This window comes from Miscanthus floridulus, chromosome 9 (assembly GCF_019320115.1).
Source record: "Miscanthus floridulus cultivar M001 chromosome 9, ASM1932011v1, whole genome shotgun sequence".
Classification (NCBI taxonomy): domain Eukaryota; kingdom Viridiplantae; phylum Streptophyta; class Magnoliopsida; order Poales; family Poaceae; genus Miscanthus; species Miscanthus floridulus.
In genome coordinates, this window is record NC_089588.1 from 8,013,153 (window position 1) to 8,032,706 (window position 19,554).

General features: G+C 43.8%; 1 protein-coding gene across 1 annotated transcript; it reads left to right on the forward strand.

Moving 5' to 3' along the window:
• The first annotated feature begins 5,190 nt into the window (after positions 1 to 5,190).
• Positions 5,191 to 8,219, forward strand: LOC136479168 (uncharacterized). Its single transcript, XM_066477119.1, has 2 exons — positions 5,191 to 6,764; positions 7,886 to 8,219. Exons 1-2 carry the CDS (start codon positions 5,191 to 5,193, stop codon positions 8,217 to 8,219), a joined length of 1,908 nt encoding a protein of 635 aa, XP_066333216.1.
• The last annotated feature ends 11,335 nt before the right edge of the window (positions 8,220 to 19,554 follow it).

Here is a 19,554-nt window from a genome sequence, read left to right on the forward strand (position 1 = left end):
TCATGAGCAGCATGTCCTAATTTGCATTTAAAATCACGGCCTGTAATAAGCACGGACCAAATGTAAACAAGACGGAACAAGGTGGGCCTCTATGTTTTCAAATCATGGTCATCATCGCTATCAAATGATAGACAGTAACACGGGGCATGATGGATTAAACCAATACTTGAGTAAAAGATCCGTACTTACATTTACGATACAAAGAGAGAATAGACAGGGTCTAAAAGTAGAGGTATTCTAAGATAAACATGCAGTGTACACAGGAGTGAAAACGTCTAAAAGTCCATAAACGTGTTACCCAGCTTTGTCCTGGAGGTGGTGTTATATACATATATGTTTGAGATGTCGAGGTAGACTGGCAGCTACTTGGGTTCTGCTGACCCATATCTGTACTATTAGAAAGAGGGTTATTTTTTACACTATGATCCATATCTGTTGCTGCATTTGTAGCATGATCTTAACATTCGACAGTAACATGTGACCAAAATAGCTGAGGTTCTCGCAACATCCTATATTAGATAATAATTCATCAGATTTATAACTCTACAAATGCAAGTGTCTCAGGTCTTTTCAAAGTTACGTTCATGTACAACTATTATGTCTTAGAATCATAAATTGAATGAGTTCTTACAGTTTAATCTCACACAAATCCAACTTATTGGTGCTTGATCAAACACCTTGGACACAATAACGATGAGATCCATGAGCTGGAGACCACACCGCTGGGCTGCTGGTAAGAACTGTTCACTTTCAGCAGCACCTATTCTGGTACGAAACAGAAACCACTACCGGAAACGTCAAATTTGCCGAGTGTTTTTATGTTTGCCGAGTGTATTCTCTCGGACACTCGGCAAACAAGTTATTTGCCGAGTGCTGCGCTAAAAACACTCGGCAAACAAGTTATTTGCCCCCTCCCCTTCTCCCCGCCGGCGGCCCCTCCCCTTCTCCCCGCGCCGCGCCCGCACGCCCCCTCCACTTCTCCCCGGCGCCGCCCCCTCCACTCCTTCCCCAGATCCGGCGGTGGCCCCTCCCCTCCCGGCCGGATCTGGCGGTGGCCCCTCCCCTCCCGACAGGATCCAACGGCAGCCCGGCCACCCCTCCTTCCCCCGGCCGCCGCCCCCTCCCCTTCTCCCCGGCGCCGCCCCCTCCACACCTTCCCCAAATCCGGCGGCGGCCCCTCCCCTCCCGGATTCGGCGACGTCCTGGCGGCCGCCCCCCCTCTCCCGGATCCGGTGGGTGGCGTGTGGCGTGGTGGCGGGCGGCGTCCGGCGTGGGGCGGCAGTGGGCGTGGCGGCGTGGTGGCCGTAGTGGGCAGTGGCCGGTGGCGGCGTGGTGGCCGTGGTTTGCGGCGGCCGGTGGCAATTTGTTTTTTTATTTCTTGCGAAAAATGTTTGCCGAGTGTTTTTTGGGCACTCGGCAACGTCTTTGCCGAGTGCCCGACGAAAAACACTCGGCAAAATTAGTTTGCCGATGAATTTTTTGCCGAGTGCCCTTTACCGAGTGTTACAATCGGCAAACCCTTTGCCGAGTGTATTCGTGGCTTTGCCGTGTGCCTAGGGCACACGGCAAAGCTCCCGTTCCCGATAGTGAGCAAAGAATGGGGGATTAGAGGAGGAAGTAAATCTCTAGAGTAAAGTTGATGCTCTTAAGCATTGTCTCTTAGCTATCTAAAATGCAGCAAATCTAAGAAACAATCATTCTCTGATAACCTACACCACACTCCCTTCAATAAAACCATTCTTTGGAATTGAACTTTGTAATAATAATAATAATTTTATAGGCTTCCTCAAGCACAAATAATATGACAATTGAGAAGAGTGGTTCATCTATGTATAGGAAACTAAAAAGTGATGTAAGGTGGACATAATAAGATTGGAAACTAAGTATTTACTCATTTCAGCAATGTGGAAACTAGATTTTTCCTGTGTGCCGTATATATTTTTTGTCGGTTCCACGAAAACTCACAGTAAAAATATAATTTACCCTGTCGGTTCTCCAAACTCACAGGGTAATAATATAACCCTGTCGGTTTAAGTGATACGCACAGGGAAATTAGCTCACAGGATAATTACCTACAATTCCCTGTGAGTTACGCAATTTCTCTATCACATATGTACACGGGGTAATTTGGGATAAAAAACGCGCCAATTTTCCCACCTGCGCTTTCGCTGGCCCGGCTTTGCGCCTATGGACTCTATGGATCCAAAAGGCAAAGAATGAAAAAAAAACGTCAGACCTTATCCATCCCCCAGCGCCCTCAGCCTCTAGTCACATCCGCATCTCCACCCGCCGCCTAGCTCCCGTTCTGTCGCGCCTCCGCCTCTCCACCCGGCCAACTCCCAGTCGTCGCCGCCTCCGCCTCTCCAGCCACCCAGCTCCCTGCCGTCGCAGCGTCCGCCTCTCCACCCGCCCCGGCCAGTGGCCCGCCCGCCTCCACTCTCCTAGCTCGGCCGGTGGTCCTCCCGCCTTCAGCTAGGAGGCGGCGGCCCGTCCGCCCAGCGGGCTGGTGGCCCTTCCGCCTCCGGCCGCCGGCGTCCCATCCTCAGCCGTCCGTCCGTCCGCAGCCAGTCGTCCGTCCGCCTCAGCTCCGCCTAGATCGACGCCCGTCCGCCCCGAGCCAGCCGCCCACCTCCTCGCAGCGAGTCGCCACCACGCCGACGCCCACATCGACGTCATCGCTTGCGTGATCCAAGCCTCTGTACATGCGCATCTAAGGTTTGCCTTGGACCCACTGCACCGGTCGCAACACCCCGCAGTCTTTCTTCCATCTAATGTCATGTGAATCTATAAGTAATTGCATGGCGTGAGCCCTTCCCTGAACCCTTTCCCTTTTTTATGTGGAATGTGATGGATTATGTGGTGGTCATCGTAGGTAGCATCTTCGGTCACTGGATCCGTCACCTTCCGCAAGAATCTGCTCTGCCACTGGTTTGATTGGAGAGATCTATTACCTTCAGCCACATTTTGCTACGCCACACATCAGAAATTGAGAAGCACCGTTGAGGTTCACTTGTAGACTTAAATTTACTGATGTTCCTTTCATAATTGCTATTGCTAATTTTATTGATAAGCGATGTTTCTTTCACTGTTTCTACAACCTACATCAGCAATAGAAGCACCCACATTCATCTTCAGTTGTCCTTTTGCTTCAAGGTACCACTATTTCTTTTCGCTCTATTTAGTAATATGCTCTCCAACTAATAGAGATGAATGGTTGTTATGTTATGTTTGCCATTATGTTTTGCTTTGCTATTATGTGGTTGTATCAGTTTAGATTTGTTAACTTTGCTAGGCAAATGTCTTGTGTTCGAGAATGATAGGATCTCTTTGAAGTTGTACAATGCAAGCTTTTTTTTTGAAACAATGTGACATAGACAACATGCATGGTATGAATTAGTAATTAACACTTTCATATTTGAAAACACAGAGATAATTGAAATGCCACGCACATGGATGTATAGTGGTTGGCAGCGTGGGAAAGCTCCATCTAGTGAATGGACTGAACAAACTACAGAATTCCTGGATCATGCATTCTCTTTATTAGGTGTGGTTGAAAATGAGACCACTAAGTGTCCTTGTGCCATGTGTCGAAACTATTTTAAGCATAAAAGGCATACTATTGAGCTCCATTTGTGTAAATATGGTTTTAAAGAAGGCTACGAAATCTGGACAGAGCATGGCGAGAGCCATGTTAGTCATGATGATTTTTTTGACGGACGTAAAACTACTCACAAAAAAATCAGTAACCAGCCAGCGTCCGGTGTCTCCTTCGTCGAGCCTGACCCCTCCCTCTCCCCTGAAGATCCATCTTGCTAGGGTGGACGAGATTCACAGTTGAGACAACCTCAATCCAAGCTGTGAAGGCATTTGCTAGATCTGCAGCTAGTAGATCTATTTTTTTTTGTTTCATTCATAACACACATGATTAATGTAGGGAGTAACTTAGTGGTTCTTGGAGGAAAGGGATAGCAATGGTTCTGGAAGGGCAGAGAGAGCAGCGGTGCCATCTCGGGGCTTGTTTCATTGGTAGATTAGGGGGTTTGTAGTTTGATTCATTCATACATTGGGCTGGTTTTATGTGGATGTATGTTGAGCGGCAAATTGAAGGCATCTAACAAATGCACTACTAATTTGACATACAGCTAAATAGCTGTTATTAGAATTGGTGCTTCACTGTTGTCTTCATTAAGATAAGTGTTACTTTATTTTTTTTATCAATAACATGATAAGTTGTTCATCAGTATTGCCTTTATATTGTATAGGCTGTTCATCAGTGTTACTTTTTGTTGTGTTTATGAATGTGCTCTGCTATGTTGTGATGCTCATTCTCTTTTATTACACACTGCTGTCATCGTCTTGTGATTGCCATCGGTTATCACTAGTTAATATGATTGGTATGCTTTTATTACACACTGCTGCTATCTTGTGATTGCCACCAGTGTACATTTGTTAATTTGGTTGGTATACACGTCTTCTGTTATGGAATGATAGATATGCCACATTCCTAGATATGTTGTATGCCTATATGCATGGTCTAAATTAACAATTAAAAATTTATATTTGCAATACAGAGATAGTTCAAATGTCACGCTCGTGGATGTATAATGGTTGGCAACATGGTAAACTTCCCTCTAATGAATGGGTTGATGAAACAACTGAATTCTTGAATCATGCATTCTCTTTATCGGATGTGGTTGAAAATGATACCATCAAGTGTCCTTGTGCCATGTGCAGGAACTACTTTAGGCAGAAAAGGAATACTATAGAGCTTCATTTGTTTAAATTTGGTTTTAGAGAAGATTATGAAACATGGACAGAACATGGTGAGAGTCATGTTAGTCATGATGAACATAGCACTGTAGGTACTGAGGAGGGTTGCAATGAAGTTGACCGTATGGATGATATGCTATTTGATCTGGTTGGCGGACATCCACCAGCTATAGATGATACGTCAACATCCTCTACCCAAGCCTTTTATAGAATGGTTGCTAATGCTGATGAATTGGTGCATGATAAAACTACCCACTCGTCACTTTCTGATGTAGCTCGCTTGCTTGCTGTGAAGTCAATGTACAATATGTTAATTGACCACTATGATGATTTCTTAGAAATAATCCATGAACTCCTGCCTTCGGACTCTAAGTTGCCAAAGAACTTCTATGAGTCGAAAAAATGCTAGATGGCCTAGGTATGCCATATGTTAAAATTGATGTGTGCTATAACAATTGCATGCTTTTCTATGGAGATAACAAGAACAAAGATAAATGTGACTTCTGTAATGCCAATCGATATGAAGAAGGCCGGAACAAAGTTGCACGCAAAGTTTTGCGTTATCTTCCAATAACGGATAGACTACAAAGGCTGTATGCACATGAAGAAACAGCCAAGCTAATGCGATCGCACAATCGCTCCATGTCTGGTAAAATAGTCCACCCTTGTGATGGAGAAGCATGGCAGCAATTTGATGTGGACTTTCCAGATTTTGGAAGGGAGCCTAGAAATGTGCGACTTGTTGTTTGCACTGATGGCTTCACACCATTTAGCTTGAATGCTGCTGCATACTCATGTTGGCCGGTGTTCATTGCTCCACTAAATCTGCCCCCAGGCATACTCCTAGGACCAAAGTATATTTTTCTTGCCCTTGTAGTCCCTGGCCTTGAGCATCCTGGAAGGAAATTGAATATTCTGATGCAGCCCTTGGTCGATGAACTAAAAAAACTGTGGGTGGGGGTCCAAACAAAGGATGCTTCACTCAAGCACAGCTTTACAATGAGGGCAAGTTACCTTTGGTCAGTGCATGATTTTCGTGCTTATGGAGACTTTGCTGGATGGAGTACCAATGGCAAATTAGCATGTCCATGTGGATATGGTTGCCAAGGATTTCATCTCCGTCATGGACGTAAGGCTTGTTGGTTTGATTGTCATAGACGCTTCCTTCCTATAGATCATCCATTTAGAATGCAAGCTAATGCATTTCGTAGGAACACAACAGTGCTTGAGGAACAACCTAGGCGCTTAACAGGGCAGGAAGTGGAAGACCATCTACAGAAGTTTGTAGATGATACACCAAACTATGGAAAACTACACAATTGGACTTTTGTGAGCTGCTTTAGGCAACTTCCATACTTTTCTAAGTTAAAGCTCCCACACAACATTGACTTAATGCATAATGAGCGAAATGTAGGTGAAGCTATTTGGAACACTTGCTTTGACATAGCTGAGAAGACCAAAGATAATGTGAAAGCTAGACTAGATCAAGCTGATATATGTGTCCGGCCTTCGCTGAATTTAGTGAGAAATAACAAGGGGAAGTGGAAAATGCCAAGGGCTCCATTCTGCATTGACAAAGATGACAAGATAACCATTCTTCAGTGGTTCCAAGATCTGAAATTTCCTGATGCATATGCAGCCAACATCAGGCGTGGTGTTAACCTAGTGCAAAAAATGATTTTAGGCCTCAAAAGTCATGACTTCCACATCTCTGTTGAGCGCCTTCTCCCAGTTGCATTTCGGGGATTTCTTTCAGAGGATGTATGGCATTGTTTGGCTGAGCTTAGCTTTTTCTATAGGCAGTTGTGTGCTAAAGAGCTTAGTAAAGACATTGTTCGTTCTCTAGAAGAGAATGTTCCCGTGCTGCTGTCCAAACTGGAGAAGATATTTCCTCCTGTTTTTTTCAACCCTATGCAACACTTAATCATACATTTACCTTATGAGGGACGATTAGGAGGGCCTGTCCAACCCCGTTGGATGTACCCGTATGAGAGGTAAATCTCAGAATCAGTTTTGTGACATAAAAATTTATTTATAATTTTGTCCATGATATCTTCGTATCAATGTGTAGGTTTATCAAAAAACTTAAGAAGAAAGTAAGAAATAAGGAACGTATTGAGGGTTGCATTCTTGAGGCTTCTCTAGTTGAAGAGGCTACAAATTTTGTGTCCTTGTATTTTAGAGCAAGCGCTCGGTCTACTAAAAACAAGATGCCCCGATATGATGATGATGCCTCTACGTTTGAAAGCGTATGTGACCTCGAAATTTTCCAATACTCGGGTAGATGCATCAGCCCAAGAGGTACCCGTGAGCTCTCTAGAGAAGAGTACAAGGTTGCCTTTCTGTACATACTAACTAACATACCTGAGATGGATGATTTCTTTGAGTACATACTTCAAATCACAATCACTCATTTATTTCAATTAAGTTATGATATGTGTGCATAATAGTAATTCTATTAATGTAGAAAATTTGACAAGGAGCAGTGGAAGAGCCGTGTTGTTCCAACTGAACAGCAGAAACATGAATTGAGACTAAATGGCTAGAATTATGGCCGTTCCATAAAACAAGGGCCATATTTTTTTTGAATGGTTCAAGGACCAAGTAATGTCTCTATGCATATGAGATTGCATTTGTGTTAGTTTCACAGCAGACACCGCTAACATATAAACTACATTTTGCAGTGCATGCAATCATCTATTGTTCACAAAGCTCTGTGTCAAATGTCATATGGTTTCTGTACCCGAGTTCACTGTTATGGTTATGATGTCAATGGTTATAGATTTTGTTCTGAGTAGTATGAGAAGGGAAGATCTGGACTAACCACTTGCAATACTGGTGTTTGTATGTCTTCTTATGATGAAAGTGGCAATGTTCTTGATTATTATGGTGTCATAGAAGACATCATCAAAATTGTTTGGGAAGGGAGCATGCCACTTGAGTTGGTTTTATTTTATTGCCGTTGGTTTGATCCAACACCCAATGGACTACGGCGCACTGAGAACTTGGGTTTGGTAGAGATTAAGCACACATCAAGATTATCAAATGTTGACCCATTTGTCATGGCTGCTCAAGTTAGTCAAGTTTACTATCTACCTTATCCATGTAAAAATAGAGAAGATCTCATGGATTGGTCAGTAGTGTATAAAGTTGCTCCACATGGACACATACCTCCAATTAATAGCAATGCTGATTCTAGTCTTGGTGAAGGGCCAACTCAGGATGTTGAATTCTTCGAAGAGGACGGATTAGATGGCACCTTCGTTATTGACTTGGGAGCTGCATTGGACTCTATAACATCATTGGTCTCAGATGAGATTATTGATCCTAAAGACTTGGAAGAACTAGAGAAAAATCCGGCTGAGATTGAGGAAGAAAATGAAGCTATAGATGAAGAGATAGAGTCTACAGATGAAGAGAATGAAGATTCAGATGAAGCTTACGATTGAATTTCAATGTTTACTGTAGTATTTTGTGTATTGTACTCTCTATTTTGTGAACTTTGTGTTCTCCAAGCCTAGGATCTACTGTATTGAACCTTTATTAATGTATATGGTATTGCCTATGTACTGTGTACTTCGCTACATTCAAGTCATGGCTCCAAACTTGTGAAAATTATGTTGTACAGAATGTTATATTTGTATTTTGAATCTGCATGGTAAATCTCACTTATAATTTTCCATTGCAGATGGTGAGTAGCATTCGTCATAGCCGTAATAGTCGTGCAAAAGGGAGTGCTTCTCGTGTTTCAAACTCAAGTGATGGTGCCTCTCAAAGATCAAGGTCTGATCCTCCTTCCCAAAGCCTTAATGCTACTGAACCTATCCGTTCTATATAGTTAGCTAAGCAAAGGGGGAGAAAGCAGGGGTGTCTAACAAAGTTAAAAATGCCGGTGCGTGGTCGCAAGGTTGCCCTTGAACCACTTGGTGATACGTGAGTACACAATTATCTCTACATTTTGTCTCCCAACTTTTCAACCCTTTTACTAACCATTGTTTACATGTCTTTCATCTTGTACTGGTGAAAAGGCAATTTACTTATGTTGGTTATCATGGTTATAAGTACTCTACTCAAGTTGGGGTTATTATTAAGAGAGAATACCCGGGCCTGGTAGATGACAAGGATCAAAATGGTGTAGTTCTTAACACCCGCCCATCACTGGAGTGGGCTGATTATTTCCTAACACCAAAGGATAGAACGGACATACTGCTGGAGATCGTGTACTTTCTGAATTTTGGGTAAGTAACATGAATTTTGTATAAGTTGACACACATGTACCATAACTACTATGGTTACTATATGTGTAATTATTTGTGGTCATTCCTTGCATGATGAAATGACTTTCTTCGCTTTTGCATGTAGCGTTTGTTTCAAGTCAAAAGGGAGGATCAGCAAGAAGCAGACTGTGTTTTGGAAAATTATGTTAGGAAAAAGGTCAAGGACATTTTGTACCAAGCTCGTGTGGATACTGTCAAGGTGTACTACAAGGACGTACTGAAGCAGAACCTAGATGACAAGTTGGCATGACCGATAGAGCTTACATATGAACAATATCTGAATAGCAGAGTGAAGTGGTGCAAGCGTACTGCATGGCCTTCTCTTTGTCGTTATTGGTGCTCAGAAGAGTTCCTCACAAAACGAAAGAGGGGGCAGGAATCTCGGTTATCTTCTGATGATATTGCTCAAAATCGTGGTGGATCTAGACCATTTGGGGAGACAAGACAACTTTTGGTTGGCACACTTCTTCTCTTTATATAAATTACATACAGAACTCTCTTGAGAATGGTATGCATACTTATTCCTTATTGCAGGGTGAGAAATTTGGCCCTGGGAGTGCAACTGATATGATAACTTTCAAGGTGATGAAGTGTGGCATGAAAAATGTGGATGGCACTGGCAGACCTGGTGCAATCAACAGCCGCAAAGCACAAAAGATTGTGGTATGTATCTAACAAGCTGCTGCTTGTAGGTTCTGACATAATACTTCATGTTCAATCTTGTTTGGTTATAGACATTAGAGTGGTCTATCTAGTAGAAAATGCAGCCATCATTAGAGTGCTCATCTTAAAATATAATTTGGGTCTATTGAATAAATGGCTTCATTTTAGACTAAATAGTTGTGTTTAGCATCTTTAGTTTGTAGCAGCTTGCCAACTAGTCCTAAACATGGCTGATAATGTCTTTTCCTTTCTAGGATGAGTATACAGCAAAGTCCTAGGCTGCTCATCCAGAAGGGCTGGAGCAACATGAGTTGGATGGACAAATTCTGTATGATCTATTTGGTGCCTTGCGCCATGGTCGTGTAGCCATTGCAAATGGTGCTGTCAAATTGGCTGATGTGCGGGCTGCTGCCAAGAAAAAAAAATCCTACATCTTCAAATGTAGCATCTTATCGACGCATGGCCAAAGATAATCAGAATTTACGTCATGCAAATAGGTGTTTACATGAGCTCCTTAATCAGATGGGGGAACTTAATAATGACCTAATACTGGTATGGATGTGAATTCGTGTGTCTATTTATTGATTAAAGAAAGCACACTCCTAGTAGTTTATTTTTGAACTACTATACTTGTTTGGATGTAGGATCTTTATCGCAAATTGGATCAGGACTCAGGAGGTTCCAGAAAATCATAAAAGGCGCCTTGCAGCTCTACAAGCAAATGTAAGTGCATTAACTTGATACTTGTACCTATGAAATCGGTATTAATTATGACAAAAAAACCAGCTGGTCTAAACCATTTTAAGTAGACAACTAATATGTTTTGATGTCAGAATGACAACACGCAGTGCAGCAGTGAGGGAGTGGCCTCATGTTGATGGCTACTGTAGTTTCCTACTTTCCATCTTAGTAAGGAATTTATAATTTAGTCCCACGGGAATCTGAAGGTTTGACATAGCTAGTAGATGATGAAATAGACTTTGAAATCTTGTGCATGTCTAAATAATTCTTTTAGCTCCAGAATTTCATGGAATGCTAATTCATTTTATTTCTCGTCAGGGCCACTATTCACTTGTATATGTTTCATGTATGGTGCTGGTGTAAAGGGAAATCACGTATGAGACAATTAATTAATGTTTATCAGTCCTAAAATCCAATTGATATTTACATGGTATTATTATTTTGCAGCTGCCCACTAGTTCATCCCATGTTGGTGAGGACTTGGATGGTGAGGACATGGATGGAGAGGACGAAGAGGACATGGATGGCAGCTACATGTGTTTACACCAGAATTTGGAAGAAAAGTCGTAGGGACTTGAAAGCTCCAAGATCATGTCATCAAGGAATCAATTACGTGCAGATCAGAACCAGCTCATTCGAACACAGCACTAGAATCGGCTTTCTTCAGATAGCGCCAGCAGATAACGACAAAGAATACGATTGGTGCCAGGACAAGGCATGTTGGACTCTACAAAAAGGGAATGATTAGAGTCCAAGTTAACTTAAAATTAGGAATGTTTTCTTCCTACCAAAGATTGTACCGAGTCGTGCTTGAGTAAGATTCGTGTTTAGGCTCCGGGGAAAAATATTGAACCCCGGCTATTGTAAAAAACACAATCAATCCAATACAAGTCAATTACTTTTTTTAGCTCCGGCCACCCCTTTGGAGTAGGAGTAGAGTAGATCTCGGCGAGTTCTTTAGAGAGTACGGCTGCATCGATCCGGTCGACCTCCACTGCTTGTTTGTAAGTACCGTCATGGCTTATACCTCTGTTCGTACAGCTGCATCGATCCGGTCGACCTCCACTGCGACTCTGGTATAAGTTAGTTATCGATTCTTGTCTAGTTCAAGTATGGCTGCATCGATCCGGTCGACCCCCACTGCATGAACTAGATTACGGTCAAGTTATCGGCTATACCTAAGGATGACAGTCTTTGGTAGATTCATTAAGTTACCAATATTGCTTATTGCTTTCATTGTTTATCTAATTACAGCAATATCACTCTGCCCGATTGAGATTGATTTGGATCGGCCTTATATCTTTTTTAACCCATCATTTGCTAATCTAAAATTGATCTAATCTACACCTTAAACGATGAGTTATGTTTTATCGGCTGTTTTATATCAATCTTGATCATGCATAGCGTGCAGTTAAAGCATGTTGCATCTTGAGTAGATCTATTGGTTAGCGAAAACTGTTCCATGGCCCATTATCACGGCCTATGTGATTCTGCCTCACACCCCACTGTTAGCACCGTGGAGTGGGGATGTTATTCGATAGATTTATTCCTGGTAAGGCATGACATCAACTGTGCGCTTTGCCTGAATCGACTGTTTAGCCGATATCGAGTGCTTCCACGAACGATTCACATTACGAGATCATTGAAGTAAAGATAGGTTGAAAGATGTGTTAACCCCATGATCTTATTATTGTATTACGGCCTGCATGATTCTGCCTCATGCCCCACTGATATTAGTAATGAGTTAGGGTCATCGAGTCTATTGTTGTTTCTACGGCCTGCATGATTCTGCTGCCTCATGCCCCACTGGTAATAGCGGTAGATGAGATCTAATATGTTCATTAGATCTATTTTTATTAAATGGTTGAATGGTGTCGAGCTATTTCTTTTGTATAATAGGGGTTCGGTTACTTGTAATCATTGGCTTGGCATAAACCAATCATTGTTGACATCTTATTGCCATTGATTAATATTTGCTCAAATACTGATATTTATCTTGAATGACAACCGATTCTTCTTACACAACCCCATGAACTTTAACTGATTTATTCTTATGAATATGCTGGAATCGACTATTTAGTCGATCTCCTTTCATATCGGCTCTCAGAGCCACACATTCGGGACTGTCTGACAACACCGGCAAGTTCCGCCCGAAATTGCTGATAAACTTTCTCTGCTTGTCAATTGCAGGATCAAATTGACTGGCATGTCTTGGGAGGATTGCACAGGATCGACCATCCCTGCGCTGAAGCTAGGTGGATCTGCTCCATCGAGCGGACCCTTTCGGCTTGCTCGTGTGTCCCCGGCACGGAGACGAAATTTCATGCCGACACATGTTCTTGGCACGCCCGGTGGTACCCCACAATCGTCTGATCGCTTACAACAACGACGACATCCTTATGATCTGCTATGAAGACCTACTTGATGGAGATAAAGATGTCATCAGCAAAGCTATAGAAGAATTTCAAAGCAAGTGTTTGTTGTCCTACACCAAAACATGTGACAACACAATTGTTCAGAAATTTCCACTACCAAGAGTTCTATTACACGGGCAGACAGATACAGTTGAAGATGAAGACAGGCATTTCTTTATGGAGACCGTAGACAAATCTGTTCGTGATGCCATATCAAGCCATAAGGAAGCTTTCTTGAATACATTCCACAACGCCATGAAAGAGGCGATTCATGGGATTCCAGTTGGTCAAGGTGGGCTGACTTATTACAACATTCTAGATCCGTCGACCCAAGGGACTAATCAAGTCGGTACCAGCTATCAAGAAGCAGCACCAGCCAGTAATGGTGATGTCCAGGTAGTTTAGGGTTCGTCTGAACAAGCTCAAGGTACTACTATGAATCAGATACAATATAATCCTGTATAATCAGTACAGCATGTGCAACAGCCGGTGGGGCAAGGTCAAAACCAGATGATCAATTTTGGCACATCAGACCACATATCGTCGTCGGCTCAAAAAATAGCACCGTCAGTTCAAAGGATCCGTAGAGATATAGAACCTCATGTCTACAACCAGAGACTTCAAGTGGCAAACCAGCAAAGGACCCAACAGATAGAGATTCCACAGGGATATCATTATGGCACGGATTATAATACCCTCCACATGATTCCAAATCTAGGGTATCAAGGCACATGAGATTTCAATCAACAGATGGGTCAGCAGATGCAGAGAAATCCAAACTCAAATGCTGATGAGTTGCTGCTGAGGGTGATCGAGATGATGAAGAACCAGTTCGGTCTGAAGCCAAAAGGGCTGACCTTCTCGTACAAACGCCCATATCCAGAATGGTATGATTTGGTTGCTCTTCCCGCAAATTGCAGGCTCCTAGAGTTTGCTAAGTTCACTGGCCAAGACAACACAAGCATGATAGAGCATGTCAGTCGGTATCTTACACAGTTGGGCAAAGCGTCTGTTGAAGAGGCCCATAAAGTTTGTTTCTTCTCCCTGTCCCTGTCAGGGCCAGCCTTCACTTGGTTTTCATCACTGCTAGTCAATTCCATTTCCAATTGGGCTGACCTGGAGAAGAAGTTCCATACATATTTTTACACTTGGACTGGAGAAAAGAAGATAACGGATTTGACAACTATAAGGCAGAGGACTAATGAATCGGGCACTGAGTTTCTTCAGAGGTTCCAAGAAACCAGAATTTTGTGCTTCTCATTAAACTTGGTTGATGATCAATTAGCTGCTTTGGCCGTGCAAGGAATGCTGCCAGTATGGAAGGAGAAGCTGCTGGGACAAGAATTTGACAACTTGGGTCAATTGGCTCAACGAGTGGCAGTGCTCAATAGCCAATTCTAGAGTATGCGCAGAGATACCCAATTCCAGAAGAGTACCACAGTAGCCGAGGCTTATAATCCATATTCGATCGATGACGGCTATGAAGATGAAGAGGAAGAGGTTGCCGCAGCTGAATGGAATTGGGGTAAGAAGACAGTAATGGTGCCAAATCCTTGGGGAAGAGGAGTCGGGGAGAGCTATGACTTCGACGTCACAAAATCAGACAAGCTCTTTGATTTCTTGCTTGAGAAGGGACATATCAAAATGCCGGATAATCATGTTATGTTGCCCCCTGAATAGTTGAAGAATAAGAAGTTCTGCAAGTTCCATAATGCTACTTCTCATTCTACTAATGAATGCAGGATTTTCCAGCAGCATATATAGAGGGCTATTCAGCAAGGAAGGCTCAAATTCGATACGCCTCGGAAGATGAAGGTTGATGATAATCCTTTCCTAGCAGATCAAAACATGATCGATGCTAGGTTGCTCAAAGGGAAGACTAAGGTCCTGACATTGACCAAATCAAGAGAAGCTGGAACAGTTGATCCCAAGATGCAAATATCGGCTGACGAGTACAGAGAGATTAGAAAACGTCGTGATCAGCAAAAGAGCCGATATGAGCAGGGGAAACGTCCAAAGGTGGAGCAGCAAAGCAACGAGTTACATCCCGGTTCCTGTTGAATAAGTGGCAGCGGCAGAAAGAAAAGGATTATCAGCGTTGGTTAGAGAATCAAGAATACCAGCATCAATTGGAGAAAGAGAAGTTTGAAAGGAAATAAGCTGAATCACATTGGAATTGTCCTTTCTTCAGACATTGCTGGAATGAAGGTTTGAAATTGCCTACCAGACATGACTATCTACAATGCAGCAATCAATATTGGGAGTTTAGGCAATCTCAAATCAACCACCAGTCTATCCATGCTCAAGATGCATCTCATCATAATAACATGGATCGGCGCCTAAAAAATAAAAGTGTTCGTGATCGGCTTGGAAAACGATCTATTGACCAAGACTGGGCTGATTATGAAGAGGAAGGCAACGAGAAAGGGTACGTTTGGCAGGAAGGCCAATGGTGTCCTGGAGGTTTGACAAGAAGCTAGAAGAGAAGGGTGCAACACTTAAGGAATAGAGAGTTGGAGCAGGCTAAGGCATCCGGTAAACCTCAAGTGTGGAGTGCAAAGCAAACAGCCGATAGAAAGCAACCACCGGCTAATATTCAAATGGCTTTTCTGTTGCCATCAGAGTTCAGAGCTCCAGCAGATCAAGAAGTTTATTCAGATTACAATGAATCGGAGTATGAAGAAATAGTTGCCAAGTTGACGGTTATACAACAAGCAATATTTGATAAGCTAGTCAAACATCGGCACTTAAAGGCTTTATACATGAAAGGTTTTGTTGATGGGAAGCCGATGAACAAGATGTTAGTGGACGGAGGTGCTTCTGTCAATCTTATGCCTTACACCACTTTCCGTAAGCTTGGCAAGGGACCAGGAGATTTGCTCGAGACTGATATGATGCTCAAAGATTTTGGAGATAATACGTCTAAGACCCAGGGGCAGTAAATGTCAAACTGACAATCAGGAGTAAAACTCTGCTCACCACATTCTTTGTCATCGATGGAAAAGGTTCATACAGTTTGCTCCTCGGTCGTGACTGGATTCACGCAAACAGTTGTGTGCCATCGACCATGCATTAGTGTTTGATTCAATGGCATGGAGATGATGTCGAGGAGGTTCGCGTTGATGAGTTTGTGAGCATCGCAACAGTCGATCCGGTCTTTTGGGAACTAAGAGACTTCGAATGCCTTTCTGGCAAGGTATGGGAAGGAGGCTTCATTAGGATTAATAATGAAGGCCAATAGCCGGTTCAAGCAATCGGCTCTGAGAGCTTGTTTTGATCAATAATCGTGGCTTCGCGTCGGCCGATTGGATTAAGGGAAATAAGTATTGATCCTGGAGATGGGCTTAGGCCGACGTATGTGAACGCTAAGTCGAATCATAAGTAATAAGATCTATTGAAGGAAATTTTGTTTCGCTCAGTAAGAAACTTGGATTGGAACGGTCGATTGCTTAACCTTCGATCGGAAAAGTTCTGGTGCAACCTATCAATAGCAACCAAAAGTGTTTGAAGGGATGTTATCCTAGCATTCAATCAGTACTCGATACCCAATTTGTTTAGTCATCGGCTCTAATAGCCAGTACCAGAACGGTATCGCCTTTAGCTCAAAAAATGGAAATAACCTTCGAAGATATGAAAGCCGATATGATATGTATCGCCTCTAGAGCAAGAAATAAAAACAAAAACAGTCATACACAAGAGCATTGCACTGAGACACATTCATGAGAGAACAGGAGTCTTTGTTCCTTGGTTTACCCTAAGTACAAACTACTTAAAGACCTTGTTTACTACATCCTGGGAGGATGTGATGTCCACGATGGCCTCCGCGGTAGCAACAAATTCTTCCATTAGGTCCTCATGTCCCTAAGGGTCGCCGCCCATTAGAAAGCTAATCTCCATGGCATGGAGGTCATACCCAGTCTGGACTTGCGCCGTGGTCAGCACCATCAACGTGCCGTGACGAACACCGTGGAGAGCAATCTCCTGAACGCGGGTCGGGATGTCTTGGAGACGAGCGTCAATGAGGGAACCCCAAGCATTGACGGCATCCACGACCGTGTTTCACGCCAGTTGGAGAGATTCCAACTGCACCGTCTGGGCTGGCGATCACAGAAAACTATCAAGATAAAGACGGTGGAAATCAGAATAGAAGCATTCATGGAAGTCGTCTTACCTGCCACCGCGGCGTCAAACTCAGCCAGCCGTGCGCGAACGGCACTGGCCTCCTCCTCGGCTGCATTAAGGGCCGCTTGGAAGACCCCTAGACGGATCTCAAGCTGGCCATTGTTCCGAATCGCCTCAGCATAATGGTCCTCGGCCGCCCTCCATTTTCGGAAGAAGCGTCGGGCATCGTCACCGTTATACAGGTTGGAAGAACCCGATGACGAGGCTAGCATAGAGGATACAACGTCAGAAGGTCTGTCGGCCCTAGGGAGAGGATGAAGACTGTCATTCACAACAAGCCTACAGGCAAGTCAGAACAGTTCATCATCATAAACAAGAAATGTCAATCTCACCTCATACGTCGGAGACGCTGGTTCGTTGGCATGTTCTCCGGGACCTCCTCCGCCACGCACTTGCCTTGGTTGTCCTCGCCGGCCATGAAAGATGATTGGATCTATGGAAGGGAGAAAGAAAACCGCTATAGGGTTTTGGCAGGCGGAGGAGAGCAAAGGAACAGTTGTGGATGGAGATGTGTTCGAGGCCGAAGCCCTCGACTGGTATTTGAAGGCATGAAGCGAAGAGGTGGATGCCCCGGGACGCGCAAAGGGCAATCGCAATTAATAGAAGGCGAAGCGTCTCCTCGCTAATACCGAAGGGAATACAACGCTAAATGACTAAGGATAGAAGATCGAAGGGCTCTCTTGATAAAGGCCGTGTTATCAGACCTAAATGGGATTAAGATCGGGCGTCTAGAATTGGCTATTTTCAAATCGGCTCTTTAGCCGAAACAAACAAGAATCTTATGATAGATGGCTTGGAACACTTGAGTTGCCTTCGGCTACACACTCTTAAAAATATTGAGGCCAATAAAATGAGGGTTGCAAAATATTACAGTAAAAAGTCGAGAATGAGCAATTTCTCGAAGGAGATTTGGTCTGGAAAGAAAATTGCCGGTCGGGTCAAAGAACAACAAGTTCGGCAAATGGTCACCTAATTGGGAAGGACCTTATCGAATCAAATGTTGCGCGCCTGATAATGCTTATATTGTAGAAACACTGAAAGGATAAGAAGAATTTGGCAGAGCAATCAAATGGGGGATATTTAAAGGAATATTACCCTAAGCATTTGGATTAATACTTGACCGCCAATTTGCTCAGCCATCGGCTCTAATAGCCGATACCAGAAGAGTATCGCCTCTAGTGCGAAAATAAACCCGAAGGGGTAAGAGCCGGTACAATGTGTATCGCCTAGCAAACACGGACGAAGTGATACATATAGTGTGAAGTACAAAACAAAGGCAAGATCACTCAAGGCGGAGAAATTGTTTGCTAAAATCACCTATTACAAACTACGGGCCAGAAAACACTTTGGCTACTATGTCATCGGCCTGGGAGATAAAGGCTACGGAGTTAGCAGCACTGAAGAAATCCTCAATCAGGTGTTCATAATCCCTACGGCGTGCCGCAGCTGGAAAACCATGGGGAAGGGACCAAAGTTCGTGGCCAGAATGGGCTTGCGCAGAAGCCAATGCCATGGCGGCACCATGGCGAACGCCATGCAAAGCGACCTCCCTGACACGGTTTGGGATGTCGTGCTGGCGAACCACCGGAACGGCGCCTCTGGCATTGACAAATCCCGCCGCATACTCCGCAGCCAATCGGAGGCTCTCCAGTTGGGCACACAAATCTAAAAGATTCAAAGGAGAGATGATCAGAGTCTTGGGCATGAAATTGAAAGGAAGCAGAGGTTACGATAGATATCTCACCCATGATTCTGGCCTCGGCCTTGGCCAACTTATCCTCCACCGAATCGGCTTCGGGAGGCGATCGGCATTGAGCCATGGCCAGGGTTGATTCTGCGAGAGAGAGACATTTGCGAGACCCTGGCCATGATGGTCAATGGTGGCAAGCAGGTCATCATTGTCAATCCACCTCCTCGGATAGCTATTGATAAAGAAAGACCCAGAGGCCGAATAGAGTCAGCCCTATGACCCGGCGCATCCTGAGTTGCACCCTCTCAACGATGAAGGCGCTGGCGCGATGATGCAGATATGTCGAGGGCTCCCTCCATAGACCTCTTGCTGTTCTCCATGATCTCAAACATGCGTAAGAGCAGGAACTATACTAAGGATGCAGAAGGTTTGAGATGAAGCGGGTTGTTTTTTGATCCCCAGCCGTGGCCCGTATATATAGCCCAGGAAGGCGAGGAGATAGGTTTCGCCGGAAGTGTAAAATTGAAATCAGATACGGAAGTGCATCGGCACTCCAGAAATTTAGGAGACGAATAACGAAGAGATAACAATTCAGACTTATTGCTTCCCCGAATTACAGAATATCATGGGTACGAAGAACTAACATTGACCAGGGATCGACCCACCAAAGCTTCTTTAGATTGAAGGGAGTCCGAGTCCCCACAAGGCCGAGGGTCATCATGAACCAAGTCACATCGGCCCATTGATAAATTGTGCCAGAGAAGGGGAAAAGCCACCTGCTTAACAGTACCCAACTAATTTCTCGGTGACTGGGAAA